The sequence below is a fragment of the Muscardinus avellanarius genome (assembly GCF_963383645.1).
Source record: "Muscardinus avellanarius genome assembly, chromosome: 2".
Taxonomy (NCBI): domain Eukaryota; kingdom Metazoa; phylum Chordata; class Mammalia; order Rodentia; family Gliridae; genus Muscardinus; species Muscardinus avellanarius.
Window position 1 is genome coordinate 1,646,482 of NC_137787.1, and position 25,974 is coordinate 1,672,455.

Here is a 25,974-nt window from a genome sequence, read left to right on the forward strand (position 1 = left end):
GTCCCGGGTGCTGGAGAACGCAGCCGGCTCCTGCAGCCCCGACGATGGCCCCTTGCTCTCCACTCAGCCCAGCAGGGCCGCCCTTGTCCCTGGACCTGCGGGCTGCACTGTGCTTCCTCGTGGAGGCGGTGTCTGACTTCCCCCACCTGCCCCAGCCCGTCCCCTCTGACACGTTGCGCTTGTGTGTTTAGGGACAGTGGCATTGTGTTGGGCATTGACAAATGGCAAAAGAATTGGCGAATGGCTTTGCTATAAAGTAGGCTGGCATCAAGTTGGTGGTGAGTCTGCCTCAGGGTGTCCGGCAGTGCCGCGGCAGGCCTTGGGCCGCTTGGCCGCCTTCCCGCCTGTGCCTGAGGTGGCTGAGCAGGTGAGGAGCTGCAGTCTGGACTGTGAGCGTGCGTGCCGGGTAAGGTGTGCAGAGACTGAAGCGGCAAGGGCACAGGTGCGGTCCTGGAGGCGGGGCCAGGAGCCGTGCCAGGTGGGTGGAGGGCCGGGGCCTGGCACCCTGCCTCGTGCTGGGTGCTTGGATTTTGTCATGAGAGTACCGTGGAACCCCTGGAGGGCTTTAGGCGTGGAAGCGGTGTGATTGGATTTGAGTGTAAAGTTGTTAAGTGTCTGGTGTGGTTGGTGCATGCAGAGTGTTCTGAACAGCAGTTTCCTAAGCATTGTGAGTGCCCACAGATGCCGTGGCTGCCACCTGTGGAATGACCAGTACAATTACTCGTTTGGTGTGGGGAATTCCAAAGGGATGGAGCCCGTTGGGAACAGGTGTAGTGGGTGCCTGGGCGAGAGGCCGCGCCAAGTGGGAGCCAGCACCCTAGGAGGCTGGATCTGAGGCACTGGCCAGCCAGAAGTGGTCCGGCGGGCCTGCAGGAGGGGTTCAGGGGCAGAGCCTGGAGGGGCCCCTGTTTGAGCCTCTTAGGGGTGAGGTTCCCTGAGGTCGGTCATGGAAGAGGCCCACAGGTGGCCAGGTTTTTGTGCTAAAGACCCAAGGACCACACTGCTGGGCTGGGCAGCACAGGGTTCGGCCCTGACTGCTAGTCTTGGGACGCTGTGGTTACAGCGAGGGCTGTGGCCATGTGTGGGTGCCTGGCTGGGCAGGTCCAGCCCTGAGGAGTGGAGCTGAGTGGTCGGAGGCACAGGAGGGCCCGAGGCTGGAGGGGCAGTGGCTGTCGTGCCCCTGGCCGTGACAGGAGGGCCATCGGGTTTCACCCTGGGCCGGGACTTTAGCAAGAATCATTTCAGTGTTGCTTTTGGGGGAAGCAAAGTGCATTGGCCAGTGGGCTGGCCAGTGATGAGGCGAAACCTGCCTAGGAAGTGGGGGGCTGAAGGAACCAGCAACGTGAGCGCTCGGCAGTGGGAGCAGGAGGAGCTGTCCCTCCCCAGCGGGAGCCTGGTCAGCGGGCGACGGGAGCTGAAGTGGGCCCAGCATGTCCTGCAAGGGCATGTGTTCATGTGGTCAGCCCTGGCCTTGCTGGTGATACCGCCCTAGGCACAGTCCTTCCCCTTCCTCCAGCCCAGTCCTCTCTGGTCTTGGTCCAGTGACCACGCTGAAATTGCCCTCCTCCGGGATGGGTTTTCTTTAAGGTAAAAAAAGTGCTTTATTTAAGGTAAAAGTAATTGTCTTTTGGCATGATCTCTGCTTGCCACTTCTGGAAGATTCTACCTCTGAACTGACAGCAGTACCGTGATGGTCTCTTGATGCTGTCCCTGTGCTGTGCGAGGGTGACCTGAGTGTGTCCCGCTGGTGTCTGGTGTGGCTGGTTGTGCAGCGTGTTCTGAGCAGCAGTCTCCTAAGCGTCTACTGTCACGTGGCTGCCGTCTGTAGGATGACTTTAGTTGGGTTATTCCTCGACCTTATTTCTTCCCAGATCTGATTCAGCAGATATTCTGTATAGCTGATTGAATTTACTGAAAAGCACTGAACCCAGCCAAATATAGCCTGACATTTTTCATTTGAATTGTCTGAAAATAGTCTTAAAAAGCTGTTCTCACCGTGGAGAAGCCTGGCCTCCAGTGAGGCACTGTGGTGGGTGCATGGCGAGCTCCCCTTCAGGAGCACCAAGAGGGGCCCTGGGGACTCCAAGGGAGTGAGGCCCTTAAACCCACGTGGAACCTGGTGTTTTATGTCATCTAGGTTGTGGGCCTGCATCCCTGTGCAGACACCATGGCGTGGGGGTGCCGTCCGTGGGCCCCGTGGAAGGCCGTCCCACACCTCACGGTGGTGGGCATGGGTCTGGGCTCCGAGTTGTGGGGTTTGTTGTTGGTAGGTGGCCCTGAGATCTCGGATAGCTTTGTCCCTCGCTCAGGGAGGAGCATGTGCCGGAAGCCTGGGCGGGGTCAGATGGCAGGCCTCTCTCGTGCCAGGTGTGGACCACTACAATGAGGTGAAGAACATCACCCTCTGCGAGTACCTGCCGCCGCACGTGGTGATCTACATCGACGTGCCCGTGCCGGAGGTCCAGAGTCGGATCCAGAAGAAGGGAGACGTGAGTCCACCTGCCCGGGCCGCGCTGCTTTAAAAAGTCACACAGCGTTCTAGTTCTGGCGGTCTTCCCACGCCAGCTGAGGGGCACTGTGCTGGTGGAGGGAGCCAAGGTCCCACGCGGTGCAGGTCTGTGTAGCTCCTGGGCCACCTGGGCTGCTCTGGGAGGAGGCCGTCAGGAGGCCGCGGACCGTGCTCTTCTCCGGGGATCCCCCTGTCCTATTGTTTCCTAACTTGGGAGGTGGTTCTTGACACCTTTCATTCCCACCGAGTTGAGCCTCCCCCTTTTCCTGCCCACTGGTTCTAGAAGACCAGAGTGGAGACCTCCACGCACACCAGCTGCTCCGGCTATGGTCGTCGGGCGGGTGGGCTGGACCTTCGGAGTTGCCCCCTTGGGCAGTTCTGCTTCAGGGCCTCCTGGAGGAGAGTGTAGCCCTCTGGGCATTGTGCTGAAGACGAGGTTGCCTGCTGGTTGGTCTTTGCAGGGCCCGTTGCAGGGCTGGGGTCCTCCCGGGGGCCAGCAGGTCTTTCCGAATGGCAGGCTCAGTTGTCCTCTGCTGCCCCGACACGTCCTGTGGGACCCCCCGGCCTCCTCTGTCTCGGCTGCACGCACAGGAGAGACGCAGTGGTTCCTGTTCAGGCCACTCTGTTCCTCGAATGCAAAAGAGTTTGCTCTTGAGTGTGATGAGTAATCTAGACACGTTAATATTGCCTCGTGTGGCAGGAGGCGGGAACTGCAAGTTAGTATTTGTTTGCCAGCGGAATAATTTTTGACAGCTTCACTCCTTTGACTGACATTTATTAATAGAGAAAACTGAGGGCCTCTATTCCTGGGCCAGCGTAGAGTGTCTGTACTCAGGAATAATTTCAACTGGGCTGAGGCCTTGTCCTGAACCCTCAAGTTCTGCTGGCAGTGCTCAGCCTGTTAGAAGAAAGCAGCGCCATTGATTGTGCTGGTGTTTTATGAATGCATGTGTAAAAGAAAACAATGTCCGAATATTTCCGGTTTGTTTTTTTCTGCTTTTTTAGCCACATGAAATGAAGGTGACCTCTGCTTACCTCCAGGACATCGAGAATGCCTATAAGAAAACCTTCCTCCCTGAGATGAGGTGAGTGGGCACAGAGGGGCCAGAGCTGCTTTGCAGATGGAGTGGCTCCCCAGCGGCAGGGCTTTCTCTTCCCCCAGTGCATGGTGGGTGTGCTCTGGACGTTTCAGTGTTAGAAAACAAGCTGACAGTTTGATTTCTGCAGGGGCTTAGTTTGCCTTTTTTTTTTTTTTTTTAACACTTTTCACTTCTTGTTACACCCTTCAAATCTTTTGATGCTAGAAGTAAAGCCGAGCTCTAGTCTTTGTCAGGTTTTAGCAAGAGAGGACTCATGTACTTTTACTCTGGGTAGCAACTAAACACTTGTATTTACCTAGAAGGATTGCTTTGAAATGCACGGGGGATGGACAGTCTCCACGAGTACTTTCATGTATTTTTTTATTTTCCTTTTTGCGGTACTGGGAATTGAGCCCAGGGGCATTCTACCTCCAAGCTACATTCGCAGCTCCATTTTTCATTCTTTATTTGAAATAGGGTCTCACTAACTTGCGGAGGGCCTCTCTAAGTAGCCGAGGCTGGCCGCAAACCTGCGATCCTCCTATCTCAGCCTTTCAAGTTCTGGGATTACAAGTGGGTGCCACCACTCCCGGCTCCACAGTCTTTTAATTGACATCCTCAGGGGTGTTGAGGGTAGATGAGTGATCGACCTTTTCCCTTCCTTTCCTGTGTCTTTTCTTATTGAAAGTACAAGTGAAATTCGTGCCATCCACTTTCCAGTTTGTTATCCTATGATCTTGGGGGTATTAGTATATGAGGTGTGTCATGACTGTCATTGGAGTCCTGTTACAATTAGATGAGGTAATGCTTTGTTAAAAGTTTTCAGTAGTATTTCTCATGCTTTTAAAAAACTTGAGCCTCTTTTAATACCTAAAACTCCATGCCCTGGTTTAAATTTCAGAGTAATCTAAAATTGTGGAAACAGGCAAAAGCACAGTCATTATGGAAGAAAAGTTTTGTTTTTAAGTTGAAAAGTATTTTTTTGCCACAGCATTGAGATCGATGTTACTCGGCTGGCTTGTGATGAGCTTTCTTGGTAGGAGAGACGGGAATCGTAGGCTCCTTTTGAGACCAGAAGTACAGAAGAAGCCATTTGTGCCTCTCCGCTCTGTATATTGTACAGAGCTATGTGCATAAATAGCATAAGCAGAGTTGGTTGGTCCTCGAGTTTCTAGCCCACAAGTTCCGCCTGACCACTGGGGAGGTGGAGGGCTCCTGGCACATCCTCTGGTAGACGCTGAGCTCTGGCGGCTTCTGCCTGCACTCAGGTGGGCCAGTCTTTGTCTCCCAGTGATTGTAAAGGACCTGCCCTTCAGGCTTCCTGGTGATGGGGAGATAGCAGCCCTTCTGAGCACCCACCGCTTGGCTGGGCGTAGGCTCCTGCGGTCTCAGGTGCAGTGTCCCAGAGCCCACGGACGCCTCGGGTTCAGGGCGATGTTAACGTCCGTGGTGCAGAACCCTGACAGCGTCTTTCTCGCCTGCCAGCTTCTGGCGGGAGACACGGAGCCGGGGCGCGGAGCAGAAGTGCGCGGCTCACCTAGCCTGATGCTGAGCTTGCGGTTTCTTGGTGCTGACTGACGGTCAGGTGGGGCTTGTGGCTGCTAGGCTGAGCGTCTGTAGGACTGTGTGGTGCTGAGGGCGCCTCATTCTAGGTCCTTACCACCACACATTCCTGGCCGGCACGCTGCCGGCTCCTGTGTGGACATTCGTGTCGGTCTCGGTGGCGTCTTTCTCAGTGGTGTCATTGGCCACGTGTCCTCCCTGGGCAGCACTTCCCTTCCTCAGGGTGGATGGCGGCGGCCACAGGTGCGAGTGCTCGGCGGGAGCTCTGCCTGGGGTGGAGGGCCTTCTCCCCTGGGTGTCTCTGGCCACCGGAGTCCCAGCCGCGCAGCGCTCGATCCACTCGTGAGGAGCAGGGCTCATGCTCACCCACGCCCATTGGAGAAAGAAGCTGCGTGACTTTCCAGGCCTGTGTGAGACCGAGTGTCCGAGGCGGAGAGCGCGTCATCTCTGCCCAGGCTGCTGGAATCGTCACACAGGACATTGCAGTGCAGGGCATGTCACGCTCCGGTTGCTCGTCTGCCTGTTCTGTTAGTGCCCAGCTGCGTCGCCCAGAGGGGAAGCAGGCCTCAGAATGCCCCCAGAGTGTGTGGCCTGTGTGGGTAGGGCCGCCCGTCTGGGCACGGGCACCTTGCAGTCAGCCTTCCCATCGTGGTAGCCAAATGCCTGACAGGAGCAGCGGAGAAGAGGAGAAGGTCATTGGACTCACGGCGTTTCAGTTCATCGTGGGCCCACTCCAAGGCAGAAACCGCGGCGGCAAGGCACGTGGCAGAGAAAAGCCGCCCATCTCGAGGCAGCCAAAGCAGAGAGCTGTGTCTGTACGCACAGGCAGCGTTCCGCCCCAGCCTGCCCTGAGCCCTGTGCACCGGGAACTGCGCTTTCCACACCTGGGCTTCTGGGGACAGTCCAGGCCGGACCATGCAGCGTGCGTCTCCACTGTAGCAAGCGAGAGGGTGTTCACTTCCTTCGCTTCATTCCCGAGCCGACTCTGGCGCGTCTCAAGCCCAGTGCAGCTCTTCCCTCGGCAGAGCCTTCCTTCCACTGCTGGGGCAAGCGAGACAATTTTTTTTTTTTTGGTGGTACTGAGGTTCCTGGAAGCCCTTCTACCTCTGGGCTACATTCCCAGACCCATATATATATATATATATATATATATATAAAGTATTTAATTTGGAAACAGGATCTCTTAAGCCAGCACGGCTGACTTCGAACCTGCGCAATGCTCCTGTCTCTGCCTCCCAAGCGTGGAGATTACAAGCTTGTACCTCCACGCCTGACAAGACAAATTTTAAAAGGAGACTTTTTAATGTTTGTTTGCAGTACAACATAGTGACTGTAAAGTAAAAGTTAAAGATTCTGCATTTAGCCGTGTGTGTTGGTGCACACCTGTAACCCCAGTACTTGGGAGGCAGAGTTCGGAGGATCACAGGTTCAAAGAACAACCTCAGCAACTTAGTGAGACCCCATTTCAAAATAAGAAGTAAAAAGGGCTGGGTGTAGCTCAGCGGGAGAATGCCCCTGGGTAAAAACAGAACAAGAGGAAATGTGCATTATTGCTGGGCTGTACCCAGAGCCCAGTCCTCTCTGCACTCCCCGCGCAGCCCTCTGCAGAGAGCTGCGCTGGCCCTGGGCATGGTATGCAGGGCTGTGCCCTGTGTCCTCTACCAGGAAACCATAGAGCTCTGCTGTCAGCCACTCGTGAGAGCCAGTGGCCGGTGTAGGCATCATACGCATGCTTACATGTGTGTGTTCAGTGTTGCCTTTCCCAAAGGAACACATCAGAACTACATTTTTTTTTTTTTTTTTTTTTTTTTTTGGTGGTTCTGGGGTTCCTGGAAACCCTTCTACCTCCGGCTGCACTCCCAAGACCTATTTTTATTACTTTTTTAAAAAAATTTGGAAACAGGGTCTCAAGCCAGCGCGGCTGCCCTGAACCTGCGCGGCTGGCTTCAAACCTGCACGATCCTCCTGTCCCCGCCTCGCAAGTGCAGGGATTACAAGTGTGCGCCACTGCACCCGGCTCAGAACTACATTTTTAAAGGTTGTGCCTCATGCCTCCTCCGCTCTGTAGCTTATCGTTACCCTCGGGCACCGAGGTGGCTGGGGTCTCTGTCGGGTGTTAAAGTGAATTCCGTCTGGCAGCTCAAGCTGTGCAGATTGACGAGAGCCATTGCGTTTGGAGACGAAGCAGCTGAAGCACTCTGTGCATGCGCACTACAGTACTTGCTGAGTCACACACCAAGACCACGCTGCAGTTCTGTAGTGGCTGGGACTTAGGCTTTCTCTGAAATTTGACAATTTTACACAAAATTCAAGAAACCTATAGCAATTAGGGTATCACCTAAAACTCTTAGGTCATTTGTGCAATAAAATCCAGAAGGTATTTTCCGACCTCCTGCACTTGCTTGTTGATACCCAGCATTTTGCAGTGCCAGCCTCCGGCGGCGCCTGCCTGCCTGCTGGGGGTGCTCGCGGCCCGCTGGCTGTCTTGAGGGGATGGCGGAGGCAGCCCCTTGCTGGGGAGGTGTGCTGTGTTCTGTCAGCCCCTGCTGGCAGCTGGGGCTCCCCATGGGTGGTGTAAGCCTGGGAGGAGGCAGGTGGAAGGGAATGGTGAGCTGCAGTCCCTGCCCTGTGAGGCCCGGCAGTGACGTTCAGGATCTGTACTAAAGCCTAAAGACCAAGGGGCTGTGTTGCTGCCACCCCGCTGCACGGTCTGGCTGGTGCGGGCTATATGCAGGCTTGCTCTGTGCCCCTCTGTCGGTCTGTCCACCTGCTTCTGGTGCCACGACGGCTGAGGCCCTGGGCCAGTCTGTCTCCTGTGACGAGATGCGGTTGGGGGGAGTGGGCGCGGCAGGCGGCCTGCGTTCTCGTGCCCCTGACCGTGGTGGCCGTGGCGTGTCAGGCTCATGGGCTAGGGCACTGTGGTGAGGGGGAGCAGGAAGCAGGCCTGCTCTGTCCCTGTCTGGCGCTGGCCTGCCCAGCACGGTGCCCAGGCAGAGGGTTACAGCGTGTGAAGCAGGAGACCCAAGTGGCTTGGGCTCCTTGCACACGGACTTCGTCCTGGAAAGAGCCTTAACGCCGTGTGCTTTTCTCTTACAGTGAGAAATGCGAGGTTTTGGTCTACAGCGCAAGGGAAGCTCGAGACCCGGAGAAGGTGAGAACCGTTGAAAAGCTGCTGAGTGTGCGTAAGTGTGATTCCTTGTAAGGTGCAGAGATCAAGTCATCGTCCAGCTTCACGGCCTTTGGCACATCAGCGTGTCATGGCCCATCGAGCCCACCACCTCCCTGGCTATGAGGTTTTGATTAAAAAGAAAAAGAGCAGGCAGAGATGCAAAGAACTTGGGGCCACCTGCTTTGGCATTCTAAACACAAGGTGAAGCTGAAGGCTGAGTGAAGGCGCCGCGCAGCGAGTCAGTTAAGACGGTGGCTCTTCCCATCAGGCCCAGTGGAGGGAGCTTCCAGGGAACTTAGTGGTTCCCTGAAAAAAATAGCCAGGAAACGAAGAGAATAATTCAGTATGCTTACCCCCAGATACAGAAACAGATTACACACATACTAACGAATGGACCCCGGTGTTAATGCAAGAACTAATAAATAGCTTAATAGAACAATATCGAATCCAGATACAGAGCGGGGTATCTAGATCTTATTGGGCAAAGTTAATTCCATAAAGACAATAAAAAATGAAGTAGAAGAATATGGTCATTTTCTTAAGTGGTACTGAGGCAATTGAGCATCTCTGGTAAAACAAGTGCTTTATGTTGTGTGTTAGCATGAACCATTAAAAGACAAACGCAGGGACAAAAGGCGCGAGGATTGTAGAGCAGAGTGTGTGTTGCAGGCTGGGCAGCCGGGCCGCCAGCGTAGCCCGCCTCGGTGCCCGGTGCGCGGAGGCGAGGGCGGCTGGGCTTTCCCAGGGAGCAGCTCTCGTTTCAGGAGCCTCCACTCTGGTCCGGACGCCTTGTCTCATCCTGCTCGTCAGACAGAGTGACTTGTTTTCTTCCCCAACCTCTATGTTTTGTGATGCGAATATGTTTTCAGATTGTTTATATACCTTTTGGCAGAATGTTTAGATGGCTTGAGTCTTAGAAGAATAATTAATACCTCTGTCTCTAAGACTGTTGTCATCAAATTTTCAAAGTTGGAAGAGAAGTTGCAGGCTGGGCCTACTTGGGGGGAGAGTGTGAGAAGGCTGCCCTTGGGAGGCGGTCTGGAGTGGGAGACTGGGACCCAGCCTGTGGGCCTTGGGGCCCGCTGCCACTTCACCTTCTAGAAAGAATTGACGTAGGAAGAGGTGAGTTGTCCGTCATGAGCACGGGAAGTCTCAGCTGGGGTCTCCATTCTTTTCCCATCCTGGAGTGTCGGCAGGGTCAGCCATGTGGAGGGCTGTGCTCAGGCCCACGTCCACTGAGGGCCGTCCACCTTGCCATCGTTTTGACTTTTGTGGTGTGATACTTCCTGCCAGATACTTGTAACTCCGAGGGCCAGCTTGCTTAAACTTCACGAGTGGGCTCTGCTGACTCTGGACTCTTTGCAGGTGGTGGAGGACATCCAGTACCTCAAGCATGACAAAGGGCCCTGGCTCACCCAGGACGACCGCACCTTCCACAACCTGCGGCTGCTGTGAGTCCCTCGGCCCGGGAGCTGCTCGCGGCTCCCTGCTGGTCTCTGCTGCAGTGACTGGGGTCTGCTCGTGTGTGGAAACCTGCAGGTTTTTAAAGTAATTGGGGCTGACGCTAGGGGCGATGTCCCTGTCCAGCACTGAGGCACGCCCTTCCCTTCTGAACATCCCTTAACTGACTGCTGTTTTTAATTCAGTAGATATCTTTGCTATGTATGAGGCGCTGATCAGATCCAGAGGATATAGTATCAAACATAGTTTCTGTTTTCTTGACACATTCTAGTGGGGGTGGGGGGGCAGAATAAACAAGTAGAGCTGCCTTGGATCAGAAGGCTGTGAGAGGAGCAGCCTGAAGTGGGGCTGAGTGGTGGCGTCCATGTGCAGCCAAAGGTGCTGTGAGAGCAGAGTGTGGCCAGGAGGCCGCAGCGGCAGGGCAGGGCAGGCCCACGTCTTCTCACCGCACCCCTGTGCCCGTCACAGTGACAGGCACGACCGGGTATCGGCTCCCGCAGGCTCCGTGGGAAGAGCGTGCCTGTGCTCCAAGCCTGCCGTGTGCTCCCAGGCCTCGCTTGCTGGCCGCTGAGCTTCAGGGCAGCCATCCAGCAGGAGCTCCGTGGTTTGTCGTGATCATGAGCACAGGGGAGGACTTTGCACCCGCTGCTTCTCCTCTCTTTCCATCTCTGTGTAAAATGGCTCCTGTGCCCAGTGCCCCGTGTGTATGTTCTTTATCCTGCATGGCATGGACTTGGGCAGGGGCAGCGTAATGGCCCCTGTGGCACCAGCTTCGTCAGTACACTCCAGCCATCCTTACGCCCTGTGGGGACTGACTGCTGCTTTAGGAAATCGGTCTTGTGAGTTGCAAGAAGACCACCCGGGCAGCACCAGGCGGTGCCGTGGCTGAGGCCGCCCGTGTGGCTGGGGCCTGGGCGTCGGGAGGGCAGGGCTTTCCAGGAGCGTGGCTGGACGAAGTGGACAGGAGGTCCATGCAGAAGGCTAACAGCAATCGGACCACCCTTAGTTCTCCCACAATAGCCAGGAGTCGCGGTAATGCAGGTTTTTTCTATCTTTTTAAATGCTTATAAGTTCATGTATTTTTAGTAGTACCTTCTGTATACTTTATATCCTGTTTTTAAATATTATTGAACATGTTCCTTTTTTTTACTTAAACGTTTAAAGTTTTTATTTTTAAGAGCTGCCCACATATGCGTCTGTATCTGTTGACTGAGATGTGAGCCAGGTTGACGCACCAAGGCCTGTGGTGGTCCAGCCCCAGCGGCTCAGAGCTCCTTACGTTTTCCAAGCATTAGAAGGACAAGGGTTCTGTGATACAGGCTGTAGCCCTCAGAGCCCAGTGTTTGCTGCCTGACCCTTTCAGGTGCCTCTGAAGCGTGGCCGGGTCATTTACCGCGCGCCGCTGCCTCTCGTTACTCCGCCCTTCATTTTCAGTAACAGCAGCAGCAGCAGCAGCTGTGCCCGTTTCCCTTCAGCTCCTCCTGACTTCCTTGAAGTGTGTAAGTGTGACCAGGTCTCATTGTACAAACTTGTTTTACAGCTATTGATTTTGTTTGCAAAATTTTTCTCCAGAAAATACGTACCAGGCTGCACACTTGTAACCTGTCTTCTGGATGCTGCTTTTGTTTCTTTGCCTTCTAGGGGGGTGTCTTTTGGAACGGGGGCTGGAACCCAAGGTACTGCGCTCACAAGGCGAGCACCTGCCCCAAGCCACACCCCAGCTGAGAGTCGCTGTAAGGCATACAGACGCACACAGTCTTGTTGCCAAAGAAAAGCACAGGCTTTACTTTGCCATTTATTTATTTATTTATTTATTTATTTATTTATTTATTTATTTATTTATTGGTGGTACTGGGGTTCCTGGAAGCCCTTCTACCTCCGGGCTACACTCCCAGACCTATTTTTACATTTTTTAAAATTTGGAAACAGGGTCTCCTAAGCCAGCGCGCGCGGCTGGCTTTGAACCTGCGCGATCCTCCTGTCTCTGCCTCCCAAGCATGGGGATTACAAGCATGTGCCACCACGCTTGGCATTTACTTTGCCTTTTATAAGCACCAAACTTAGGTTTTGTTTTTATTGGCTCTTTACCGGTCCTTCGAGTGGTCCTAGTTGTGAATTTCCTTTTCCTGTTTATTGACTGTTTCTAACCAGGCTTCAGTGCTGACCGATTTTGCTGTTTTCCGTCTCCTGGCTTCTGCTCTGGTTTTGATGCTTTCTGTTTGCTTCCTTGGGGTGCCTGCCTTCCGTGTGGGGCTTCTGAGGTGGCGCGCAGGGCCTGCCCACGCCCTGCTGCTGGTGGTGCACGGAGCTCCCAGTCCCCTAGGCACTACATGCTTGCATCCCAGAGTTTGATGGGTTGGACTTTTGTTTTCATGTAATTCAAAATACTTTAGATTTCTCTCGAGACTTTTTCTTTGCCCACATTTCATCTGAAGGGTCTCATCTTCGTGTGTTTGAGGTTTTCCAGCTGCTGTCCGTCGTTGGTTCTGTGTGGCCCAGGAGCCTGCTTTGTCCTGTTTCTCCTTCGCGTTCCTGAGGGTTTGCAGGCCAGGCCCATTTTCTGTCTCTGCTGGTGCTCTGCTGAGCTGGGGGAGCGTGGGTTTGCCACTGGAGGGAGAGCGCCGTCACTGTCAGTCGTGGACACCCACAGAGCTGACGTGTGGCGACGGGGTCACCCATGTCCTCTCGGATCCTCGGCTGCTGAATCTGCCAGTCTTACACAGGTGCAAGTCTCCAGCGGTGCAGTCTGCCCGTTTCTCCCGTGAGCTCTGCTGGTTTTGCCCGTGGTCTTGACAGGCTGCTGTGAGGTCCTTGCCTGTCAGGGCTGTGTGCTCTTGGAGAATCGGCCCCTTGCACTATGTGGTGCCCTGATGTGCTTCCTGCTCTGAGGCTGCTCTGTCTGAAGCTAGAAGACTACTCTTCGCTCCATTAGCGCGGGCGTGCTGTCCCCTTGCCTTTGCTCTTGACTTCTCTAAGTCACGTTCGGTAGGCAGCGGTTGGGTCTTGTCTCATCTGCTCCACAGTCTCTGGGGTCTGATTGGTGAGTCTGGACTGTGCCCACATAAACCGAGTCATGGTCTCTGAGACTGGCCTTGAACCTATGATCCTCCTGTTTCAGCCTCCCAAGTACTGGTATTACAGGTGTGTGCCACTGCGGCTGGCTTTTTTTAAATTTTGAAATGGTCTAGCCAAGTTACTGCATGCAGGCCTCAGACCTGTAATCGTTCTGTCTCAGCTTCCCAAGGACTGGGAGTGCGGGTACACCTTGAACCTGGCACCTCTTTATTTTTTAAAGCTCTCTTGTTAACTTTTTGTCTGGACCCTGCATTTGGTGAGTTGACCTAAGTGACATGTGCTCTCCCAATGTGAACCGTGCTTAACAACCTCTCCCTTCTCCCGACTCTTTGTGACTGTCCTCCCGTTACTCTGAAATTGTCTCGTTCCGGTCACGCTAGCGTTTCCTCCACTTCACAGGTGAGCAGGCCTTGGCACTGGCAGCCCTGAGCAGCCAGGGCCCAGGAGAGTGAGTGCGGGCCTGGGCAGCTTGTGTCGAGACTGGCCTCTGCCTCTGCCTTGGGCTGCTGGGGTGGAACCGCTAGTGCTCTGTGGCTCCCTGAGCCCTAGGCCGGCTGGAATCCTGGGAGCCCTGACTCCTTCGCCAGCCATAGTCCTCGCTGGAGCCCCCGTCCCTGCCAGCCCTCGGCTCCTCTCTCCCAGAGCCCACCCCTGGTGGCCACCTCGGAGCCTAGGCGCCCTGGTGTGCAGGGCTCCACCCAGACCTCCTGTTTCTCCGAGCAGGCGCCTCCACCCGGCAGTCCCCACAGGCTTCCAGGGACATCTCATCCTGGAGTGCTAGTGCCACAGAGACAGCAGGGGATGTTGGATCGTGGCGTGTTCAGATAGAATTGGAAGTGCAGGAGGAAATAAAGAACAGGCTGTGGAAACCCCGTGGCAGGAAGCGGAGCTGCCTCAGAAGACAGCAGTTGCCATTCCACTGCTCCCTGCCTTCCAGCCTCACTGCAGCGCCACGTGTGCGGCAGGCCCTGAGCACCACAGTCAGACTGAGTGCCTCCCCTCGCGGACATTGGCTTGGCACAGGTGCTGAACTCGTCATGAAACAAAATACTCTGAAGTGCTCCTTTGGCTGCTCTTTCTGGTCGTAGAGCCTCCTGGGCCTGTCCCTGCTGATCTCCCGTGCAGAGGACGTCTGTAGTCACCAAAGGCTCACAGCGTAGTGTTCACTGGAGAGGAGCTGGCTCTTCACAGCTGCCCGTAAGCTCACAGGAGTGTGCTGAAGTGTTTATGAATAAGGCGGAGAATAGTGGAAGTAGGCTGTTGTCTTAATCTTCAGATACGGTGGCGCTGTTGACGGAAGCTCTTCGGGCTTTGTATTGTTACCGTGCCAGTTAAATGTAGGTGGCACTGTTGCCCGTATCTCTCACTAAGCGCTTTCACATTCATCAGCATTTTCTTAAGACTTTCAACTGCAGAGAGAGCTTAGTCATCGCCCCATCACCAGTGTGATATTTGTTAACATTTAAAAGTATGAACTTAATTTTAGTTGAAATTTTTTATTGTGAGGCCACCTAAATTAAGCAGTAACAGATACAGAGGGCTTCTGTCTGTGCATGGTAAAGAGCTGTGTGCTGTGGCGTCTGTGTGGCGCGCACGTGGAGGAGGCGCAGGAGGCGGCCGGCGCCGGCTCTGCTGGGAGGGAGGTGCTGAAGACCGACTGTGTGTGCGCAGTGTGCCGGGCGCACACCTTACAGTCCAGCAGCCAGGAACGGCGCTCTGACACTACAGCTTTTATTTCCCTTTCAAATACTCCAATTTGCTCGTTTGAACTTTTTTAGCATTTGAGTTTGTTGGCAAATGAAACCTACTTGATAGGAAGATGAAGAGAACCATCTTGCTTTCAGCGTGTACGGTGTAGCTGCGTTGCTAGCCACGTGGAAATGTGGGTGAATGTACCTGGGAACATGGGCAGCCGGGCCAATGGAATGGGAGTGGGCCTCGGGTTACTGTCACATGGGAGTGAGTGGTTTGAGCGAGGGTGCTCAGGGGCGCCTCCACTGCGGCCACCCTCGTCTCTCCCCTGCTCTGTGATGTGGCTGCTGGCTGACGGTGTTCCTGCTGCTGTCCCTCTGTCCAAAGCACACTCTGGCTCCCTTTTCCTGTTTCCAGAACTGTGCTTGTTCCTCAGAGGCCCTCAGCAGAGCACCTCACACAGGCCCAGGAGTCTGTGGGACAGAGGCCGGGCCTCTGATATAGCTCCATGGGTGCTTAAAAATGAAACTTAGTGCTTGTTTTACCTGTACTTTGATGCCTTGGTGTGAACTGTGTCTGTCTTGTCTTTTAGGGTTCAGAATAAATTGGACGTGCTGAATTACACAACCATCCCTATCTATCTCCCAGAACTCACGATCGGCGCGTACCAGAGTGACCGGGTCTACCGTGCATTCAGAGAGGTGAGCCTGGGGTTGGAGAGCCGCCAGAGGGGCGAGGGGCCTAGCGAGAGCCTCTCCCTCGCAGCCTCCCTCTGCACAACGTGGTGGGGTCCTCGGGTGGAGGCCGTTCACGCGGCACTGATGACCAGGCACAGCCTTGGTCATCATCATGCCCTGCTTTACCAGCATCTCACTTGCACACTGCCGCTGCGCTGTGCCGCTTCACTCCTAGGGCACATCACAGTGCCAGGAAAGGCCCTTGAGTGGAGCTGCTGACTGTGGTCCTCGGCAGACAAGCAGACGCCCAAGTGCCCTGCCTTGAGCCTCTGTCCTCCAGCCAGCCGTGGCGGGTCCCCTATCCCCATGAGCAGGAGGCACGGCGGCAGAGAGGCAGGGCGGCTTCATTCTGCTCGGCCTTCTGAGTGGACAGGTTGTGTTAGCAGCAGCCTCCATCAGATGTCAGGGGAAAGCACCCCTTTGCTTTAAAGCACACTAGAAAAGTAAGACCCAATCCATCGTTTTTATGGGCCCCGCTCTCTTCCTTCCCTTGGAAACAACGAAGAATCAGACAACACATAGTGTGACGGTGGATTGTCACGAGACGTGGTCTGTCCGTAATCCTTTGTTCTTGGCCTCATCTGCCTTCCTTGTTCCTGTGGCGCTACTAGGGGCAGTAGGCGTGGCTGGAAAGCTGGGGAATGGAAGAGAGAGGGGCTGGGGTAGGAGCGCAGTGTCTGTCTTGCTGAAGTAGAGAACGTGCCCGGAGCAAGAGGCCATCGCCCTGGAAACCCTCACCCCTTGGGCCTCCAGGAAAGGACAAGCTGCCGTGAGATGCTGGTTTTTGTGGCACTGGGGATGGAACCCTGGGATATTCTATCTCCAAGCTATACCCCCAGCCCTGTTTTGTATTCTTTATTTTGAAATGGCCTCACTGGGTGCAAAGGGCCTCACTAAATAGCTGAGGCTGGTCTCAAACCGAGGTTCTCCTGTCTCAGCCTCCCAAATGCTGGGATTACAAGCGTGCACCACCACCCAGCTGCGAGGGGCTTTTAATTGGGTCAGAGTTGGAGATCTTGAAGTTTTGAGAAATGCTGTGGAATCTGAATTGCTAACCATATTAAGTACTGCTTTCCAGAACCACGTTACAGGAAGAAATAGCAAAGGTCTGAAAAGAACAGACATTTTTAGAAAAGGGTTCAGACTTTGCTCTATGCATGTTATGAAAGTTGAATGACCGCAGGAAATAAGAGTCAGCCTCTTGAGAAGCGAGGCCACGTCTGAGGTGACGTGGACACAGCTGTGGGTTCTTTTCTTTCTTTCTCTCTTTCTTTCTTTGTGAGTCTGGAGATGGAACCCAGGGATATTCGACCTCCAAGCTACACCCCCTGCCCTATTTTTTATTCTTTTTTTGAAACAGTCTCACTAAGTAGCTGAGGCTGTCTGTGAACCGCAATCCTCCTGTCTCAGCCTCCTGAATCCCGGGATCCCAAGTGTGCGCACCACGCCCAGCACAGTTGTGGATCCTTACCTTGGCTGCGGAGGCTGTGCTCTTGAGCAGGCAGTGCAGGCCCAGGCGTGGGGCCGGCCTTCTGGCAGGAGTACAGACATCTCTGCACAGCTGTTTCCTGGAGTCGGTGGCGGTCAGCGGGGCCCTGGACACCAGCACCCTGGAAGTGGCTCTTGTCACAAGGAAATTGTTTACAAAGTTTAAAATGGATATGTATTTTAGCCAGACAACATGAGAAGCTTAAATAGTCCTAATTAATGTTAGAAAGATGGTAAAGGTAGCAAAAACCTAAGGCATAGCTCCGTGGGCAGGTGGTGACTAACGCCCGCTTGGAGCACATGGGGCGGTTCTGCTACTAGAGAGCGTCCGCGCCATGCTGACCTCTGCAGCAGGTGCTGGCCTGTCGGGATTATAGCTGCACCCCTCGTTCTCGGCACCCCCCCTAACCTAATGTCACAGTCTCCTCTCCATTTTTTGACTTTCCTGTCCGTGGGGTTTGTCGTTGAGCTGCGCAGGTCTAGATTTGACTTTTGTTTATGGTTGTGCCTTCAGGGTCTGTGGACAGGCTCCTGTTCTCTTTTTAGCTGCCGTGGGTGTGGTTCACGCTGAGTCTGGCAGCCTCGTTCCTCTCTGGGGCTCGCTGGCTTCACTCTTCTGGCGGCTTAGGACTCAGCCCTGCTCAGTGGGGCCCGCCCTGCGCCTGTCCTGACGGCTGCCAAAAGGGGCGGGCATGCACCTTGGAGTGGGGAAGTGTGTTTGAGCCCCTATCTCACTGGATGCCGCCTGCTGAGGCGAGCCCCGAGGCCGGAGTCAGCCCCCTCTCTGTGCCTGTGGGTCTCAGAGGTCCCGTCTATCAGCATGTTGCTTGCATTTGCTGGAGTGGAAGGCTCCTCCCCGCTTCTCTGTGAGCCGAGGCCACTTCAGTGCTGGTTCCTCTGTATCCGCTCATGAAGATCTGAATTGGACTCTCCATCCTATGTGCTCAGCGGGTGCTTGCCCCGGAGCAGCACCAGTGCCGAGAATCATGGCATACTAGGGACGCATTCCCAGTAAAGGGGTTCTTGTCCTTTTTAATAACCAGAGACTTCTGGGAGGACAGATGACCCCAGCACTGGCGGCCCAGCCCCTCACAGACCGACCCCCACCTGCTGGGAGAAGGGCAGGCCCTGCTCTCGGAGTGCGCCTCCTAGGGAAGCAGGTGGCAAGCAGGCACATGGGAGGGCATGGGGACGAGCAGCCTGCAGCGGGCGGCCAGGTCTAGGAGCCCAGAAGAGCCCAGTGTTGAGGGAGTGACTCCCTCTGAATCTGTATCTGACTTGCTGCTAGTTCTGGAGTCATTTTTCAAATGCCATACTAAGCCATTTTTATTTCAGTGCAGTCCTTCCTTGGCTAGGCATACTGATTCGGCTTTTCCTCCAGACCTGGTCCCTTCTAGTTAGGGGGGCCGGGTGCTGTTAAAATGCTATGCTTCCCACAGATCTGGGTCCAAGACGGTTGCCAGGACGACAGACTCTTCTCTTTCTGTCCTGCTATTTTTATTTCTTTCCTATCTCAAGTTGCTTCCATTTTCAGTAAGGAACTCATCCTGAGTGGGATATCAGGGTTCATGTCCTGCAACTGTCTTGTGGCCAGTTGCGACGATTAGCTCAGTACTGTGCACAATAAATCCAGCACTGAGTCCACTCGGGACCGAGAGTCTCAGAAAGGTGGGCAAAGGCTTCGGTTGTAGTTCTGCAGCCACTTATCTGCAGCGATTTTTTTTCCCTTTTATGAAATAAACTCCTTTAAGTTCCTGTTCACGGTGCTAAGAGTGGAGATTCCTCTCCAGGAAAAAAAAAAAATCTGAAAATGACTGACATGGACAAATGCCTCTTGTGCAATTGACAAAGTTTTAATTTTCATCACTGGTACTTATCCCCTTATCCCCTTCAAAGGACAATAGTGAGGCATTGAGTGTAAACAAGATAAACAGGATAAAAGAAGATCCATGGCGTCACAGTTTAAGATTTGTGTGGGACTGGGCAATTAAAGTCCACCTACTTGGCTTTTGTGATTGAAATCAGGTTTCTGGCTTCACAGGTAAACCCTAGGGGGCAAGGTCCGGAATCTGGAAAGGCGGGGGGGGGGGGGGTGTCACACCAAAAGTTCGTTTTGGAGAAATTCAGTCTTCTAGGATCTCCTTTGATCCTTCCAGAGTCTCTAGGGCTTAGTCCAGGCCCTCCTTTATCAAGATCCATAGGGTTGCGTTGAGGATTTGTCCGGTCCTGTCTGCTCCGCCATCCCCTATAAGGCAATACTTATATTACAGTTAGTAGACAGGGCAAAAGCATTATAACACAGGTGATTGGATTTCTATAATTGTTCTTTAATGCATAATCTTGAAGCAGACTTTTGGGTTTTTTACTGTCCTGCTGCTGAGTCACAAACAGTAGGCTTTTGTTAAGTCAAAGCTAGAAAAGAGCTTATTAGCATCTCTTAAGGGGGAAACAAATGGCCCAGATTCCAGAGACAGTTTTACATCTCTTTGGGAAATGGGGCAGAAGGTAGGTTTGCAGCTTCTCCTGCTGGCAGAGAAGTGCTGGGAGCTAATCTTTAGGTCAAAGGACCTGCCTGCGGAAAGGCCGAGAGGAATTTTGCAGCCCCTGAATTCTGACTGCCCTTTATTACAGCTGGAACAATACAGAGAAATTCTGAGGGCTCAGACATTTTACTAGAACATTTATCTTTCATGGACTCAACTTCCACAGTCCTAATTCTTGGGATCTTGTTTTACATCATTGGAGCTTATTAGTATAGAAATCTAAGAGCAGGGAGTATTTTTCCCAGAGATGACGTTTCCTCCTCGGGGCTTTGCCTCCGTGAGGCTCTGCCGATTAAATACAAGCGTTTCTCATGCTCGTATATGCTGAGGGGGGATGGCAGCAGCCAGTGGTCAAAAACTTTTTCCTGGGGTCTTGGGTGTGTGGGCCATGCTGCCACTGCGGTGCGTGGTGAGTGGCAGAAGTGCTAGAACACCCTGTCTAGAGACAGTCACGGGCCGGGTCAGAGCTGCGGCCAGCATGCCGACCTGCATGAGGCAGCTGGAGGTCATGAGCCTGGGGAGACTTCTGGAGAGGCTCAAGCCCTGGGCCAGCGCGCATGGCCAGCAGCCGCAGTGTCAGCTGGACCAGAGCCTCCACGCCATTAGGTGAAACCCCAGCTGGTGGCCCCGTGGCACCTGCTGCTGTTGTTCCATTCATGAAGTTTGTCCCCAGCACATACATCGGAAGGGCATCAAAGGGTTTTTTATGATGGGAGCCTTGGAAGCAGGCTGCAGGGCTCCTGTCCCAGGGCCACTCAGCAGCCAGGGCAGGCACTCTGCCTACGGCTCATGAGCGGGGCCCTCTGTGTTCTACCTGTCTGCTTTTAATGAGAAAAGAAAGAAATGCCTGCACATGCTCACGTGCTGAAAACTCAGAGGGCGCAGAGGCGTGTAGGACAGGACCACTCCGTCCTGCCTGCCAGAGCCACCAGGGCCCTCTGGACAGCCTGGCCGGGGCTCTCAGAGCAGCAGGGCAGCAGCGTGGGGTGGGAGGCACGTCCAGGCTGCCCGTGCCCCTGCCCGTTGTCCGGCACGTCCGGGGTGTTGCTGATGCCCTCGTTGAATGTGAGAGTCAGTGTAAGTTGAACATGGCCGCTGGCACGTGGACTTGCATACAGTTAGCTCTCGGGAGGAAGTTAGCCTTTGCAAGTGCTCGGGCACTATGCCGTGTGGATTGCCGTGTGCCGGGAGATCAAGGTGCGGTTCGGTTGGTCTTGCCTGCCAAAAAAATGCAAGTCCAGATCCCCAAGCAGGCTGGGTGCAAGTGTGCCTGCCCCCGCCAGGACACAGCCATCCTTGGCTGACTTTAGGGCGGTGCCCTGCGCGGGGGTCGTGGGCCAGTGTGCCTGGCAGTGGGCTTCTCGGGGGCTGGCCCTGCACCCTCTTGTGGACCCTCGGCTGGCCTGAGTGGGCTCGCTGATGTCTGGGCTCTGGACTACTCTGAATGCTTGGCTTGGAATTTGCTGTGCCCTAGTGGACTTCTTATTTTTAATGGAAAATATGGGGAGGCAGCCTCCTCACCTGCTCTGCTTCACTGAAGCACCCGAGTGTGGCGAGTCCAGATGCCCAGTGATCTTCACGTGTGTGTTCAGAGGCTCAGAGCACGGGCAGTGAGGCCATGGGGGGGCTTGTGAGGGGCATGGCTCCCCCCTGCTGTGACCGCACACCTTCCCCGCGGAGTGTCGCCTTGCGTCCAGAGACTGCGGGGCACTCTGAGCACGCCACTTCGTGGAGGGTCCCTGCCTCCTCTTCTGGGCATCTCAGGACTTTTCCTATTGCAGGCGTGGACTGGGTTTTGAGGTTGTTGATTTAATCTTTAAATTAGCAGGTGCTGACATGAAGTCATGCTGTAGAAGCTGATTTTGCATTCTCTTGGTGAAGATGTTCCAAATGAAAACCCTCCAGTGAGTCCTGTTGGCTCACGAGCAGAAGAGACCCCGGGGCCTGAGAGCCCCAGGTTTCTGAGGCCACTTGAGAAATCCACAGAGACCCCAGGGTCTGAGAGCCTCCAAATTTCAAAGGCCAGTTAAATGCCACCTAGCAGTCCACAGAGTGGATTTGCTGAGGCAATTAATAGATACTGCCTGGGCTCAGCAGGCCTGAAATTCTGCTAGTTCTTATTTGCTGTAGTTAAAATTCAGTCCACAAAGGTGAAATCAAACTTTCCCGGTGTGGAGCCTGTTCTCGTGAGAGGCTGCTGTGCGCAGATGTGCGTGGCTGGACCTGGGCTCGGCACAGTGCTAGATGAGAGGTTTAGTTGAAAACCCCTTGTGCCGCTGGGCACCGGCGAGGGAGCTGCCTGCTGGCCGCTGACTGTGCAAAGCCTCAGTGGCGTTTGGATTTTCTGTTCTTCAGACGTAATTCTGCAGATTGGTCCATCAGGTAAACTACTTCCTGGCAGGGCCAGCCTTCGAGGTGACAACGACTGCAGTGTGTTGTGTTCTGGGGGCAGTTCCACTGGAGCTGCTCTAAGGTCTCAGTTCTACTGGAGCTGCTCTAAGGTTCCTGGTTGCTCTGGGGGACGGCCTGCTCCCTCACCATTCCCTGCCTGCCCTGCCGTGCACTTCCCTCCTCTGCTCCGTGGGCAGACATGCCCACTGTCTCCCAGCACAGGTGGCAGAACAGCCATAGACAGGTGGTCTAGAACAACCCAGGTGCATCCTCCAGCGACTCGAGTGCGGCTCGGTTGCTCCTGGAGCTCAAGAGGAGAATCTAGTTCCCTTCTTTTTCCAACTCAGGCTGACTTGACATGTCGGGATGCAGATTCAGGTTGGAAAAGGGCAGAGCTAACAGGTTGTAGGAAAGCAGAAATACATTCAAGGGAGAATGGGGGCCCTATCCAGAGTGCGAGGCGCCTTTTGGGGAACCTGGCTCTCTAGTAGGAAACCTTGTAAGCGGTGAGACCGGGTCCGGGTGGGTCGAGTTTTGGGGTTGTGGCTCTGGCAGTCTGTTCTCAGAGTCTTGAAGCTGATGCCTTCGCTTGGTGAACAGCACTTGGGCTCTCACCTCTCAGTGGGCTCTGAGCAGTATCTTCTGTCGACTTCTTTTATCCCTCTAAAAGTACATTCTATAAGCCAGCAAATACATAGGCACCAATTAACTGGACTTAGAGGGCTTGAAGATCTCACTTTTAGAATTCAGGCCTGAAGGAAAACTGGCCTTCAGAGTGGGAGGGGACCATGAGCTTTTAGAGCTAAACCACCGTCCCCTATTCTTCCTGCCTGTCTCTTTTTACCTGCTTCTCTACTTCTCTGCTCCCACTGCACGCCCATGCCTGACAGTGGCCCCAGAGCAGGTCTCCTGCCTCCATCCTCACAGCTCCATGTGATCCTGGGCAGGACCTGGTGCCCACCCTCCCTCCCGTCTCCAAACCCTTGGCCCTTCTCGGGGCCCAGTTGCCCCGTGGTCCCCCATGGTCAGCTTCCTGGGGCTGGGGTCCCAGCGGGGTACATTGTGCCCACCACAATGCCCAGGCCCTCTCATACCGACCCCACCACCTGTGTGCGCACTCAGCCCGCCCACATGGCTTGCTTTGTCACTTGTGAGGAGGCAGCCCTGCCCTGTCTGCCCGGCCACTGTCTGCTGCTCACACCAGTCTGTGGTCCTCTTCCCACGTCCGTCCTCCTGCAGAGTGTGAGGACAGCGTCCCGTGTGTCCACAGGCTCCCCACCTCTGCTGGCTGCCCCTCCCTCCCAGACCTTGTAGTAACGGATAGTGCTCTGTCTATGCCTCCTCCGCCCCGGGTGGTGGCTGCACAGCCCCGTCTCCTCGGCTGCAGACCCACTTCTCCACTTGCCTGTCGGTCATCTCTGCTCCTTCCTTTCCACCTTGGTGGTCGGTCACCAGCCCCCGAACCAGCGAAAGCCGGCGGGTCCTCCAGCCCAACCTTGTGCTCATGGGCTGCCCCCGTCCTGTAACCCTTTGGGCTGCCCGGGTGTGACCCAGTGAATAATGCCTGCCACCTTTCCCTTCTTTTCCCAGTATTATCAATCCTCTAGAAGCTAGGCTTTTTCCTTCGGTGTCCCAGAATATACCTGGCACTCAATAAAGCCGTCCTTCACACCATACATCAGGCTAGAGCTGCAGCGAGCCCCCCTCCCGGCCAGCTGAGTGCCGTGCCCACTTCCTGTCCCCACGTACACCAGACTGGAGTTGCAGCGAGCCCCCCCCCCCCAAAAAAAAAGCCCCCGGCCAGCTGAGCGCCATTCCTACCTCCCATCCCCTCTGCACACCAGTCTGGAGCTGCAGCGAGCCCCACCCCACCAGAGCAAGTTCCAGGTTCCTGCAGACCAGGGCTGCAAAGGCGAGGCTCCAGGGAGGCCGAAGCCATCTGACCTCAGGTCCCAGGCTCCTGGTGCTGCCCAGTGCTGCCCTGGAGGGCTGGGGACGTGAGGCTGCACGCGTCTCTGTTCTGCCTGTGTGGCATCGTGGCAAGGTGGGGGACAGCAGGTGCCGTGGCCAGCATGGAGGCCACCCATGATGGGTGCGCCCACTGCCAAATGGCGAATGCCTTCTACTGGTTAGAGGGAAAGATCGATTTTAAGAAAGGTTTTCATATCTGTTCTCAAGTACAGAAAGACTCGGTACTATGACTTGACAAAAGACATCATCCTCTGGTCCCCAGCCACAAACTGCTGCCTGGAGCGGGTGCGACCAGCCAGGTCCATGGTGGTCTTACCCTCTCAGAGCCAGACTCTTACTCATTGGCCCCTCCGTAATCCCATGGAACCCTTCCTGCCCTTCGCTGCATCCTGTGCCAGGAGGCTGTGCTCTGCGGAAGTGTCACCTAGGCCCCTGCCCTTGATGCAGAGCTGGTAGAGTCTGTGGGCTGGAGGTGGAGGCAGAGGGCTGGGCCCGTCCAGAGAGACTTGGTCCTCTGGGTCAGGAGCTGTTTCCTGCCCTGGTCTCTCTAGGCTGGTGGTGTCCGCAGTTCTGGCGTGGCATGCCTGCCTGCCTGCCTGCCTTGCCCCTTCCTGGCCTCCCTCACCGCCACACCTCCTCGGAAGGAAGGCCGCCATAGGCCTCTGTTGCCTGCAGTGCTCTCCCCAGCCAGGACCGGGCAGCACAGTCGCCTCATCCGTGATCCCATTACATGTGTTTCAAAGCTAGCTGGAGGTTCAGGTCACCATGGGCAAAACTTGAGGGGCAGTTTCCTAGGCCCCGCCCCTAGGGGTCCCCACAACCCCCACATCCAGTTCTCCCCGGTGCCACCCTGCCTCCTCCCCTCCGCACCATCTCTTGAGACTCCAGTGTCAACTCCTGGGTGCTTGTGGGTGTTCACCCTCCCAGAATGGCAGCTCCCACAGACTGTGTGGCTCCCGGGTGCAGGCAGAGGACGTGTGTTCAGCGTGCCTTCTGAGCAGTGTCTGTGCCTCCCACAGCTGCCGGGCCGCAAGTACCGCCCTGGGTGCAACGCTGACGTGGGCGACAAGTGGATCTGGCTGAAGTGAGCGGCCCCCAACTCCAGCTGCTCCCGGCCCGTGACTCCACAAGCCACAGCGGCGGGGGTACAGAATCGTGGAATTGCACAGGAGACGCGGCCCAGCAAAAGCAGCCTGCGCTGTACTCCAGTTAACGGAGTGGAAGTCACTTCCATCCAGAAGGTTGTGGAGCTTCTACCCTTAGTTTGAACCACCCTCAGTTATCACTGGGAAATCAAGTGTGTGCTTGGAGACCGGCCCTGGCTAACGCACATCTTGCCACGGCTGCTCTGCGTCACGCTGTTTCCCTGTGTTACTCCTAAGACTCCAAGAAATAAAGCATTTCTGTGCAACTCCTCCCTCCTGTGTCTCTCGCACGTCATGTGTACACACACACGTGTCGCCACTTCCCTCTCCACTGGCTTGATACTGTGGCCTGCTTAGTTCAGACATGTCCAAAAAGTTTTCCTAAGTCTTTGATCCCCTTCTCGGCAGTGCACCTTAGGAAAGGCCCTGGCGGCCATCCTTGGCTGGTCTGTGGACGCCCTCCTCTGAACTGAGCCCTGGGCTGCGTGTGGAGGGGATGAAGTGCAAAAGCAGCCAGCCTGCTCTTTAGTACCCACAAGTGGAATTTTCAGTTGCAAACGAGCACTGAGAAAGAAGTGACATTTTTATAGTCACCTCTTGAAATGTAGAAAACAAAACCAAAATTTTTTGCAAGCTAATTGCAGTCCAACATTATTCAGGAATTAGCTCTAAGTAGTGAATCCTGTTAAACTGAGTGCAGTAGCTACCAGCCCTAGTGGTGGTTTACGTTTAAATCAGTTGAAATTCAGTGCAGTTCCTTCGTTGCACTGGGCTCCGTTCAAGTGCTCACTCAGGAGCCATGTGGCCAGTGGGTCAGTGTTGGGCAGGGCCGAAAGTCCCGTGGGTCTGGCTGCTGAAGGAGGCTGCACACCCTCCCTCTTCTCTCCCTCTCCTGACCACCTTCCTTAACTCCCTACGAGTTGAAAATAAAGTTCCCTGATGTTGAGGTCCAGATACAAGTGTCCACTGCTGTAATCATAAGACGGAAGTTCGGCTTGGCACTGGGCCAGTCTTGGAGTGTCTTTGGTCTGAGCACCCCACGAACCCATTAAGGAGAAGAGGACCAAAGAGGAAGCATGTTTGATGACCTCAGAAGTTGCTCATGCCTGGCTGGAGGGAGCCGGCTGTTCACCGAAACCTTGGTGATGGGC

The 25,974-nt window shown here is 54.8% G+C and overlaps 1 protein-coding gene across 1 annotated transcript in view; it reads left to right on the forward strand.

Moving 5' to 3' along the window:
- NDUFA10 (NADH:ubiquinone oxidoreductase subunit A10) overlaps positions 1-24,791 on the forward strand; it is a gene marked incomplete at its 5' end in the record, with an annotated part of 30,528 nt that extends 5,737 nt beyond the window's left edge. The window contains 6 exons of the mRNA XM_080689641.1: positions 2,368-2,489; positions 3,515-3,594; positions 8,248-8,302; positions 9,686-9,771; positions 15,141-15,249; positions 24,698-24,791. Coding sequence (XP_080545767.1) covers positions 2,368-2,489; positions 3,515-3,594; positions 8,248-8,302; positions 9,686-9,771; positions 15,141-15,249; positions 24,698-24,766 — 521 coding nt within the window. The 3' untranslated portion in view covers positions 24,767-24,791. The remainder of the gene's footprint in view (positions 1-2,367; positions 2,490-3,514; positions 3,595-8,247; positions 8,303-9,685; positions 9,772-15,140; positions 15,250-24,697) is intronic.
- Positions 24,792-25,974: the final 1,183 nt, after the last annotated feature.